This window comes from Trachurus trachurus (assembly GCF_905171665.1).
Source record: "Trachurus trachurus genome assembly, chromosome: 1".
NCBI lineage: Eukaryota > Metazoa > Chordata > Actinopteri > Carangiformes > Carangidae > Trachurus > Trachurus trachurus.
This window is the reverse complement of record NC_139891.1, coordinates 12,145,757-12,158,585: the sequence shown is the minus strand read 5'-3', so window position 1 is coordinate 12,158,585 and position 12,829 is coordinate 12,145,757. Positions and strand designations below refer to the sequence as shown.

The 12,829-nt window shown below is 39.8% G+C and overlaps 1 protein-coding gene across 2 annotated transcripts in view; it reads right to left on the bottom strand.

Annotated features, from left to right (window-relative positions):
• Window positions 1–12,829, bottom strand: part of helz (helicase with zinc finger) — a 58,415-nt gene that overhangs the window by 43,798 nt on the left and 1,788 nt on the right. For both annotated transcript variants that reach the window (XR_014595551.1, XM_083976724.1), the window contains exons 2-8: window positions 6,736–6,977; window positions 5,875–5,911; window positions 5,159–5,283; window positions 2,030–2,086; window positions 1,649–1,697; window positions 1,355–1,430; window positions 468–666 (exon numbers count right to left, since the gene is read on the bottom strand). Coding sequence is in view for 1 of the 2 variants with exons in the window: in XM_083976724.1 (XP_083832850.1) it covers window positions 468–666; window positions 1,355–1,430; window positions 1,649–1,697; window positions 2,030–2,086; window positions 5,159–5,283; window positions 5,875–5,911; window positions 6,736–6,960 (768 nt within the window). In the remaining variant the exon portion in view is untranslated. The remainder of the gene's footprint in view (window positions 1–467; window positions 667–1,354; window positions 1,431–1,648; window positions 1,698–2,029; window positions 2,087–5,158; window positions 5,284–5,874; window positions 5,912–6,735; window positions 6,978–12,829) is intronic.

Below are 12,829 nucleotides of genomic sequence, written 5' to 3'. Positions count from 1 at the left end.
ATTAAACTGTATGATTATTGCCGCTTATTACTGTCTGTGAGGTCAACAGAGCTAAACTAATTAAAAGAAGAAAAAAAAATCCATCCTACAAATACACAAAGGCCCTGTGTGACTGCATGGCATTTGTAAATGTAAAATATTATTTCTAATTCATCATGTTTTAGTCTCTCTTTTGTGCAAGTCTCACTCTCTTACCACCAGTGGTTAAAAACAAGAACGTATACTCGTTTATTTGCATAACGCAAAAGCAGGGAAGTGAGATCAGATCACAAGTGATATGTTGAGATGCATTCTAAAGCAGGTGTGAAATGATAGGCTTAGAGCTCTCTACTTGTGATTGGGTCACTGAAAAGGCATTTTAATGCAAAGGTCTGAACAGGGACAAAGTTTCTGTGTGTGTGTGTGTGTTTTCAGATGTTTTGCAGGACCACTTTTGAGCTTGCATGCACAGACAAAAAGACACTCACCACTTTCTCTGGGGAGAGGGAGTTCATCCACTTCTCTATCAGCGTCTCCATGTAGTTTTCAGTGAAGTGCTTGCTCTCCTGCTGCTGTTTGAGGCGGATGAGGCGTGACGCATAGCGTTTCTGCCACTCCATCAGCTCCTCCTGCGAGTGGGCTGACGTACACTGGGCCCCGTACCGACACAGACCCTGCTCCAAGTACCTACGGCAAAGGCAAACAGCACATGCTGAAGTGGTGCAAATACAAGTGTTTCATTAATCTATTATTCATCTAAAAATAATCAGTGAAAAATTCAACAATTTGTTTTGCGTTATGAATGACTTGAGAGAACTTAAACTTTACTAGTTATAGTGTCTTAATCAGAATTTGCTGTGTTTCTTTGTTTCATTCATTAGTAATAAACTGTGCCGCTAGTGCAGAAACGGAACATTAAAGCTATCAAGGGCAGATCAAACTCACAAGTTCATAAGATAAGGTTTAACAGATTTTCCTTTATCCCTCCACACAAACCTCCAGGACATACAGTAGTAAGGGATGCTGTGATCATGTTTTTGATTACCAGTACCAATCATCAGTGACTGATCAGCTGATCCACAGTCAATGCCGATCATTTTTGGCATTTCTGTTGAGTGCCGGTGCAGTGAGCAAGGAGGGAGGCCAGATCAGACTACACAGACACTAATGTTTAAAATAATTCTGCTGTTTCACTGTAATTGTACACACAATCATTTCCTGACAGCCATCTTATTGTTACTTTTATGATCAAATGTCTGTCTTTCACACACTCTGCAGCAGCAGATATGGCGTATTACATTTCTTCCACAATATTGTGGATGAGGAAATAAATTGTTTATTACTCACACAACTTGTGTCTTATGTTTTGCGTTACCTTTTACAGAGGGTGTACTCCTCACTGCTGGTGACTCCTCGGGGAGGAGGTCGGAACTGCCAGCCATCTTGAACCTCTGTCAATACACACAGCCAAGTGGTCAATAGGACACTGAGCCAGTGCCACTGAAAATCATCAGATGGGCTTCAGCCAGATGTTAACCCGTTTGCTATGTGATCAAGTTGCCAACTGGCTGAGTTAAGGCTTTCTAAACATGAATACTATCAAGTGCACCTGAGTAAATGTGATTTTGAGGGAAGTATTGAAATCAACTCGTGCAACAGATTTGCTCACCTTCCTCCTGGTCATCTGTGTATTCTGGTGCCATGTCTCTATTTATAGCCTGATAGAAACAGAGATATCGGGGAGTGAGGAGAGCAGGGGAGGTGGGGGGTACACAGAGATTATTACCATCATGTCAAATGCTAACTCAGCCACATATAAGCAGATAGACCACTAGACTCATTACATGCAAATGAGCAATAAATCCACAACAGCTACAAGCTAGACAGGGGAGCACAAAATAATTAAGTTAGCGTTGAGGTCTGGCCATTAGTCATCTTTATGACTCTCGCCTGCAAGCATTAAACCATCAAACCCACAACCAAAAGGCATAAACAAACTGGGGCAGGAAACATTACTTATGTGTGCAGCCCTACAATCAGAGACACTTACCTCTATTTCTGAGAGGAGCATTTTTAATCTGGTCAGGTCTTTTGCGACAATGCCATTCTATGAAAGAAGGTGGAAAAACATACATATTTTTACAACTTAATACTGCACATAAGTCTTTCAGTTCATGCAGATTTTTCAATGTGCAATTTTTTTTCATCATGTTACAGGAATGTAGAAACATTTAAATCCATTTGTTTTTGTTTTTTTAAAAGCTACACTACAATTTCAAATATTTGCATCACCAAACAGCAGTGAAAGATGTCACCTGAAAGCCATACAATTTTTTATTCAATTCAATTGGCTTTATTGGCATGACATACATTGTATATATTGCCAAAGCAAGCACTACAATACAATTTTTTATTATGTTCTACTAGTAACTGCACCACTTGCATGAAAAAAATGTTCAGGTGGAACATTGTGAATTTCACGGCTCTTATTACATATCGATATTTTTCTTTTAAAGATTGATTAATTGAGTGCCTCTGCTTTTTTTGTAATTTACATATTTATTAAATTTTTAAGAAACACAAGTAAGTACAGGGTTAATGATACAGGTGTTGGATTTGTTTTTGGTGTAGACATGTTGTGACGTGTCATATAAAGAATGAGATTATAAAATCAAAGCATATATATCACATATAAGAAATCTAGTCCATAAAATAAAAGAGTTTGTTGCATTTAGTGGATACATCCTTTTTAATCCAGAGACAGACAGAATATGTAAGTATTTTAATTCAAGTACACCTGGACTGTGATTTGTAAGCTAACAATGCCCTTGAGTGTTGACCTTTGACCTACAAAATCTAATTAGCTCATCCATATGATGTCTAAAGTTCTGTTAAAGCGTTACTTTGGTATCAAGTTCATGAGAGTGGGGCAGGACTGACGAATGGATATCCCAAATAACATTAATAATCACACTGTGCCAGCACGGAGGCTTAAAAAGATAAATCTGATCTGCAGTATCTGATTAGTGCAAAGCATTTTATAAGTAGCCTAGATATTTTAAATTAAATGTTAATCATCGAAAATAACGGGCAGGTGGGTACATCTCTATAGCTGTGAAAGACATGACAACACACAGTAGGTGCGTTTCCATTACCCCTTGAAATGCGCAAAACCTAAATATCGAAATTAAAAACTTGTAATGGAAACACCTACATTTCGAAAAAACTCTCAAATATCGCTAAAACGTTTTTACGCTCTCATGAGGTGGTTTTTGAGACGTATCGATACAAACGTGTATCGCAAAAGTGTAATGGAAACACTTTTTTCGCTTTTCTACACGTCACCGGAGTTGTGTGTGGAGTTGTGTGTGAGTTGTGTGTGTCCACACTGTGTTGGTTTATGTAACTTGAGGGGACAAATGAACCACATGTTTATTGTCATGCATTGCTGACCTGGGCATTGTTTCTCAATAAATTAGTAAAACCTTTTCTATCATTCCCCTTTTCCCTGCATGGTTGAAGGAGATCCACGCTCCCACTCCCTCCTGCGCCGAAATGTCACCTTAAGTCACATAAACCAGTACGGGTGTGTGGACAACCACCTATATTGTTGTCAGCACCTCATCACCGCTGGTGTTTAAAAGGCTCCGTTCTTTCTGCAGTCAGGTTAAAGCGCACATCCGCCGTGTTGGTAAACAAATAATCCCTCTATATCAACGGAGGCAACCGTGCTTGAGCAGCTTGGGTTCGAGGTGGTGTGAGTGCGGGCCAGCGGGGGACAGAGGAGGGGGCATTCGGGCTTCAGCACGGTACAACTGGCCCGTGTGAGTGCGCCCTTATTTGTGGCCGCTGCCAGTGCTACACGGGCTTTGCCTTTCAGTAATCAAGCGCTGTTTTTGTCTTTGTTAAAAAACAGTAACAGCAACAGCAGTAGGCAGCTGAGATCGCTGTGCTGTCACCATAGAAACGCAAGACGCATTACGGCTCATTCGCAAAATACCTTTCAATGGAAACACCCGCAAATAGCAATTGCACTTTTTCGAAGTTTCAGAAATATCGCTTTTATTTTGTGAAAATCTGTAATGGAAATGCAGCTAGTGACACTCCACAGGACAGCTAAACTACTGTATTCTGTGTTTGGAGCACCAGCATCACATGGGGCCAAGATGAATAAATGAGAGAAGAAACAAGAGTTTACTGCCTTCTCCGATGTTTCTATTCTAATTCTGAAGTACTTCTCTCATGTGCCAGAGAAAGGTCAATAGTTTTGCCGTTAACACTTTTATCAGCTTTTAGAGTGAGAAAATTGAGAAACTGTGGAGAATTATATCCGTCAAAGTATAGCTTGGGTTGACACTAAAATACAAAAAAGGGCAGAATGAGGAGGAGTTTGGGGAAAACAAATGGGGAAGTCTCATAGTGATGTGTGAAAACGTGGGAGTAAAAAAGGGAGGAGGGCAGTGAGAAGTGGATAGATAATAACTCTGTGTCCAAATGATGTTTTGATTGTTTTAATCTCTAAAAGAGACATTGAAAAACAAGAAGAGAGAGAGATCTGCCTAGTAAACAGGGTTGTCCTCACTTGCATAAAATCTTGCATGACCTTGGGGCCAAGCTCAACCTCTGAATACGTACTTATGCCTGTTTGTGTGTGTGTGTTTGCTGCAGTGGGCAGGAAGTGGCTGCAAAAAGGAGAAGAGTGGAGCTGGAGGAGGCACCTTGGCAGCAAAACACATGTTGACGTATAAAGACAGTGGTTAGAATGAGCAAAGGGAAGGAAAGGTCAGAAGGAAGAAAAAGTGGAAAAGGGAAGAGAATATAAAAAGTGGCCTTCTTGTCGTGTTAAAATCCCCAAAGCGCCACTGATATAAACAAAACACTATATTCTAGGCATTCATTTCCCTCCCTTTTAATCCAGTGGTGGCCATTAGGTTGGAATTTTTAATTAATAGTGAGGTTGTAAATACCCTTTAAAAATGACATTTATTCAGCACACTGTTTTGATATCACCAGAGCATTTCAGCTCCATCCAAAAACCCAATCTTTCAAATTAATATTATCGCGCAACATTATCTTTTAATGGTATAATATCACAGCTTTAAATGTAGTGTGCCATGACAGTCTAATTTCACTGAGTGTCAGTACACACATTTTGAATAAAGTTGTTCATGAATCATACCATTGGCTCTCCATACAAGGCTTTAGAGAGGATGCTGGCCACCTCCTGCAGGCTGCCATCCAACAGCATGGAGCGCAAGCTGGCCTGTAGTGAACCGTCTCCCCTGGCAATCTCTTCTACGAGTACTACGACAGGACAAAAAATAAAGGGAGGACAGGTAAGGAAACAATTTACTCAGTTGGTTTCTTTCAATATGTATGTGTATAATACATGTTTTTACACGTCAGTTCTCCAGAAAACAGAGAAAGAAATAGGGATCCACTTTAAATTTGTTTGTTTGACATTTAGATATCTCAGGTTGTTTGTATTTCTCTTTTTTCAGTCAGGTTAATGTTGTTGTCTCATGTTTTTTTTTTTACTTGCACAGTCACTGGAGTGTATGTGACAAATAAACTCTCTTGAATTTTGTGCAGTATATTGTAGCACACCCCATTCTATTGAGTAGACCAAACCAGGTGCTACATTTGGCTAATGACTGACATTTACCTTCACTGAGGCGTAATCTTTGTCCTGGGACATTACCCATCTTTTGAACAACAAAAACTGAGGCAATTTACAGACCCAAACATTTGTTCTCTTATCCTTTTGAACTGTGCTGGGTAAGTGGGACCAATTTCTAAATTCCTTCCACTACACAGAGACCAAGGCATGTTAAAACTTTCATCAAAACAAGACTATAATATCACCAAATGGTTCCGATTTACATTGCCACTCACCATGTTTGCAGTCTTCATCTGCTTCATCATAGTTTTTCTGTTGACAGAAGAGAAAAAGGGAGATAGGTGGTAGCCATAACAAAATGGAAAATACTTTGAGGGTCAAAGCTTCACATAAGCTCCAAGAACGGCTATCTTTGCCTCACGATGGAGTCCCTCACACTATCATTACAGGACTTAAGTAGTTTCCATAATCTTAGGGCTTAAGTAACTGGTATAATTTTAGTGTGCTGGGAAGATAACATACGAGAACCATGGAGGAAAAAGGCATGGGTTATTGTTCTCATTTCTTACAATCTCTTCATGGTAATTTACCCAGTGATTAGAGGGACAATAGTGGATTTAAAGCGCAATGATCAGCTTACACCACTTCATTGTAATGCATTAATTATTTAGGAATAGGGTCAAATTGTTCTCTGGTCGATGACAACTACGCAACAGTGCGGAGATCTCCCTCAAAATTGTGTCATTTTTCAAATAAAGCTCTCCACCCCTCACACCAAATAAACAGACCTACATGTGTACTGCACACTGACACACTTGACTGCCAGGTAAAATGGAAAATAAATGGTGGTGACATAGCAAGAGAAGAGGAGGGAGAAGTGTGTTTTGCGCAGAGGAACATAGAATAGTATTCATTTCACACAAACACTGAATACTACAGTAGTCTAAAGTTATTATTATGGCGCTACAGGCAAAATGTTCAACATGTTACAAAGATGAGGGTTTGTTCTCCATATGCAACATGGAAGACTGACTGACCCGCCAGAAACAAAGCAAAATGTGTTTATTGCAAAACATTTTGTACAAGTGTCGCTGAAATCTCCATTAACTCATGCTAGGTACCAAAGTAGTCCTCACCAGCTGCAAGAAGGCAGCAATCCGGTAGAGCAGGGCACGGCTGCGGAGGGGTCCGGTGACAGCAAGGGATGGAGGGCTCGGCGGGACAGGGGCACTGGAGGATGGGGCTTGGGGCACAAGGACCACCAGGGCGTCCGTGCTGTGGCTGACTGCCGCCTCGTACTCCCGCCTGACTAACGATCTGCTGGCTTCTTCACATGACTTCTCCGCTCTCCTGTCCGCCATGACTCAGGGACAAAAGTCTGGAAATAGGAAAAGACAAGAGCAAATACAATATGACATTTTCTGTGATAGGGTTTAGCAAAAAAAAAAAACATTTCTTATGTCTGTTGGCCATTACAACCAAAATTTGAGTATTATCACCGGATTGGGTGAGGGAAGGGCGTGCTTGTCATATCAAACTACCTTGTATAGCACTCAGTTAGAAAGCCTTCAAATGGAAAATATTTCCATACTAACATTTTAAAACTATGATTGTTGACCAGACTTAAAACCGAAAGCTACAGCCGGTATTCAGACTCCTTAAAATTTTCTGCAGAATGCAGACTTACGCTAAAATTAAAAACACCCTCACCAAGATATAGCCTACATACCACATAATGACAATGCAGACTTACATTTCAAAAGTTTTCTATGATAAAATTTAGCTAAGGTTTCTCTAATGTCTCTTATTCATCTTGGAGATGTTGCGGCACTTTGACTGAAGGACATTAGTGGTAAATCCAACTGATTGGATCCTGAGGCTGACAATGCCATCAGGAAAAAATCTTACAATCATCGTATACAAAACATTTGCATATCGTTGTATGTCATGTGGGATCTGTCTCTGTGAACTTTTATACAATGTGATATGTTAATAGGGGGTGTTAGGCCTACATGTTATGTCTGTCTTTGTGTATAGGTCATGTCATTTCTTTTTATATGTTCTACATGTTATGTTTGACCTATAAATGAGCTACCCAGGGTCAGGGATACAAAAGAAGCTCAGCCTGAACTGACAATAACATGGTATCATATAGTATCGTATTGTATTGTGTCAAGCCAGGAGGTGGAAACAGTTGCCTGCTGAGCTCAGAAACGTTTTGAGTGTACTTGTTTTGCCTGTACTATTGGTGTTAATGTAGGCAATGCAGATGTGCATATGCAGCAACGCCAGAGCGTGTGCAGGTCCACCACAACTTATGAAAAATAAACGCCCCAGACTTTTGTATAGAGATATTTCACATTTGATAAAGATCATCAGGGCCAAGCTTTAGACAACCAGAAGTCACTATGCAAACAAGAACAGAGAGCATTTTCAATGAAAGGAGGGGACTCTAACAAACAGTTTAAAGACAGGCGTCCAGATCTGTACACAGAATTCAGTTTGAGTGAGTCTCACATGAAAGCCCCACAAAATGTTGTCAAAATGTTCATGTCCTGTTTGTGAATTCCAGCATGCTGTACACGCACGTCCAAAAAGGCTAACATTATCCTGTTGAAGCTAAATAGTGAGAGTGCATAGTGTGAGCTGGGTGCTGACAAAATTAGAAGGTTACAGTCATTACTGCTCTGTCTGTTAAAACACAACTCAGACTTTTTAAATGAATAGTTTACACCTAGTTACAAAGTGTTGTGTATTTGTCTGTGTTACCAGGCAGGCATTGTAGGTTTTTTATTTCTCTGCCATGTTATCAAATTTCATTTTGCAAATTTAGAATTACATTGTCCTCTCTTCACATAAAACTGCTTTGTGGTGAAAAATACTTTTAACTTTTGGTTCAGCAACATTTTGCAGGTGTTCCTTGCCTCTTACATTTTGACACTGGTTCAAAAAAATTTCCAAACTCCCTGCACTTTCTTACTGTTGGCCCTTCAGGAAACCCTTGGACACCCTTGGAGCGCACACTACAGAAAACATAACCCCAGCCAGTACAGAATATTCTTTCCACAGGAACTGAAATGCTCTAGATAGTGCAACTGTGCAACTGTCAACTCAAGGGCAGAGCAAAAGTTTTCATGTTGTGTTTCTCTAAAACTGTGATATTTATTCCTATATTACTCTAACAATTTGCAACATTTATGTATTTATGTTTTTTGTTTTTTTTACATACATGTTATGGGTAAAACTTTGGGCTTGTGAATTGTCAAAAAAAAATCCAAGTTGTCACAATCTCTGTCTCAATATCTAGTCAATCACTGACCTAACCTGCCCCAGTGTCAGACCCGGTTGACGGTTGTTGTCCGCAGTCAAACAAATACATCTGCCAAAGTAGCTGCCCCCAAAACCACATTTTACCATGATGACACACATACGCACGCACATACACAGGATGAAAACCACACAAGAAAAAAAGTTCAACCTGAAGGTATAAAATAACACTGAACTCAATATTTTGCTGTTTATATTTTTCTGTTAAAGCCTTTATCAACAGTATTACTTCAAATCTCATCCTGGCTGTATTTGATCTAATCCCTTCTCCTTCCTCTTTAAACAACTATGAAAAATTAGCTGTTCCTCTCTGTACTCTTCTGGCCAAACAAACTGGAAGTCAGGAATAAATAATAGTTCATTTTACAGGCTTAGAGCTGGCAAATATACATTATGCTATACATCTATATCTGATATTCTCTTCTGAACAAGTCAAATGAGATGGGAGACATCCTGCAAGACCTCCACCTCATGCACCTGAGATAGTGTCTGTTGCTGCTCTGTGGCATTGACACTTGTGCATGTTTATGTAGTATAATGCAGCCAGATGATACGAATGTGTATTTTGTGCTGCTCAAAATTTACTTTGTTTCCCCCCTTTTCCCCATGTATTTCTGCATACTTGTTATTTATATACATTTCTTGTTTTTGAGCCAAAAGAAGATATTTGAAGAATTAATTTTCAAGAACAAGCGAAGCGTTATTACCTGGAGAAACATTGTTTTATGAATGGTAGCACACAATGTGGATGTCTGCTCAGCACAATGCGCGTCATCACGAGCTATATCACAAATCAGCAGGAGGAGAGAATGAAGCTCCTACAGGTGGCTCCTACATAACTTATGACATTCTGTGCCTCTGCTCACATTGTGTACATTAACATACACCCGCAACTAGCTGGAAGGGGCAGCAGTCATATGAGAACCCTAAAGCATTTGGTGAAACATACTTGTATCATAATAGTGGAGCCAACAGTCTGGCATCATCTGACTGCATAGGCATTATCATAACTGATAATGCAGAATATTAGTTCTTTATTGAGACTAGGCGATGTGCTAGTCGGTACACGAAAGGACAGGGGGTGTGTTGTGACACTTCAGTGCCACAGAGCCAAACAGTCAACATTAACATGTGCCAAAGAAATACAAGTCAATATGCACCTTTGAACTGTGATTTAGGCTCTAGTACTAGTGCAAAGTGCTATATATCCCATAGTTGAGATAACGAACCAACCTCCCAGTCATGGGTGAGTCTAATTTAGAAGCATCTTTTTTTTTTCTAAAACACTGTCACCTGATGCAGATTAGAGAATTACTATTTCTTTAATATTGAAATCAACACATAGATGCTTGTCATAAGTGGCATTAATAATACACTTTGCTCGTAAACATATTTAAAGGCTTTCATGTCTGACACTGCTGCAAAAGTATAGATGTGGCCAAACATTACATTCAGCTACTGTCAAAAAATTAGCAAAGGCAGGGCTTATAAAAATTAGCTTAAAGGGATAGTTCAACATTTTGGCAAATTGGCCCATTGCCATAATTGCTATAGTCATAGCAGTAGGTTCGTTACCTTTAATTGTAGGTGTAAGCTATTTTTAGTACAGCGGAGCGCAGCAGCAGGCTGCTCAGAGCTACGCTATGGAGGCTAAGGGAATTTCTTGGTTTCCCTCATCAAACTCATCAAATACAAAATCCCAAAACTCCACAGCGCTTTTGTAGACAAGTTGTGAGCTGCACAATCACCACGCTATGAGATAATGACGGAACGATACGAAACTGAGCCGTTTTAGAGGTAAATTCATATAAAACCGCTGATGCGCGTTGCGTTCAGGGACAGTTTTTCAGCAAGCAGTCTCCGTATTTACCCTGTATTTACCTCGAAAACGGCTCCGTTTCGTATCGTTCCGTCATTATCTCATAGCGTGGTGGTTGTGCAGGTCACAACTTGTCTACAAAAGCGCTGTGGAGTTTTGGGATGTTGAATTTGATGAGTTTAATGAGGGAAACCAAGAAATTCCATTAGCCTCCATTAGCGTAGCTCTGAGCAGCCAGCTGCTGCGCTCCGCCGTACTGAAAATAGCTTACACCTACAATTAAAGGTAATGAACCTACTGCTATGACTATAGGGATTATGGCAATGGGCCAATTTGCCAAAATGTTGAACTATCCCTTTAAGACACTAAGACGGTTGTCAATCACAACATGTTTTTGCCAATTAATGATTGCAGAACCATCAACAGGCCATATTGTACAAGGGGCATCCTCTGGACTCCTGACAATGCCTAATATTCACTTCTTTCGAGCACATCTTATGTATTTTTCCAGCTGTACCACTCTGGGTTTTCAAGGTATAGGCTATATACTGTATATCATAAATGTGTATCTAATACACATTCATATTAAAGTTTAAGAAGGATTAGTATTTGTTTCTGTGTATTGGAGGACAGTGTGTGTGATTGTAGGTGGTGGTGTGAGGATCTGGCAACCTTTCTGCATATTAGGGTATAATTAGTACCGGGGACTAAATTTAATTCCTAGAGAGAATCATGTGATTGTTTAGGGTTGTTTCAAGTCAACATATTTATACATGCTATCAACTCTATGGAAAATTAAGAAATGCTACATGTCTGAGAATCTGCATCCATGCTATAAAAAAGTTTGAAGTTCACATTAAAGATTTTAATCAACCACACCACAGACATCAAAAGGATGGTTTACCATAAAATGTTAAAAAAAAGAAGTCCCTAAAATGGATTTGATAGGCAAGCAGAGAAATCTAGTCAACAAAGCAGCACTGCACCTCATAGTCTCTCTCTACTAGTTGAACAGTTACTGCAGAAATCCTGCATCCATTATTACATTTAAAAGCCAAGCAGTTTTAGCAGGTTTATTTCAGGTCACTTGTCTGGTCTGATAGGGGAACTTTTACCTTTCCCTCAATGCTGAGCTTGAAATCTACAGTTGATGCAAGATTCAGTAATCTCACCGCTAGCTATGGCCCCAGCAACATTTTCATTCATGCCTTAGCAAACAACAAAAACAGCAGCAGGGCAGTAGTGACAATCTAAACCTCAGCACGGGATTACAAGAAGGTACACCGTGACCTGCTGGGGAATATCAAGGCTGCAAATGCTCAACCTTGGCCTATAGCCTAGTAACTTTCGGTCCTACATCCACCTCACTGGGTTTACCAGTGGCACTGCATCTTATCTCAGGGTGGCAGAGAAAGAGCTTTTATCACAGAAACGCTGCCCAAAAAGCCCCATTAGGATTATTATGTGCAAAGATGGCTGGCAAAACAAACTTTTAGGTTTCTAATTAAAATTCCACAACAATTAGCTGATGCTGAATTTCCATTCCAAACACTGACCACAGTGTGGAAATACAGATTTTGAGCACTCTGGCTCAAAAGAACAGCCAAACTGTGGCAGTCATTTGGGGTACATTTGTGACAGTTGATGGCGTCACACACACCACACAACCACTGTATGTTAAAGGTGCAAAATAATGCAAAACATCATCATAGATAATCACATTTTCTGGGAAAAAATTACTTTCTGTGAGGGAAAGATTCATTTGATATTTTATTCTTAGATTAAGGGAAAAAAACATTTTCCATTTCACTTAATTTTGTAATCAAACACATCTTAACCTTGCAATAAGTGTCTCATATAGTTACTTTCTGAGCGCAGAGCAACAGGCAACCATGCTTGTACCAGCTGCTCAAGCCCAACTGACACTGCCTCTCTGAGTCAGTCTGTTCTCGTCTCAAACAGACAAATTCTTCAGCTAATGTACAGTACTTGATGGGTGCACAAATGACACAGGCACTTGGGATAGTAATGATGTAGCTATAGCATCTACCATATGTTTTACCAAGAATAACATAGATGCTATA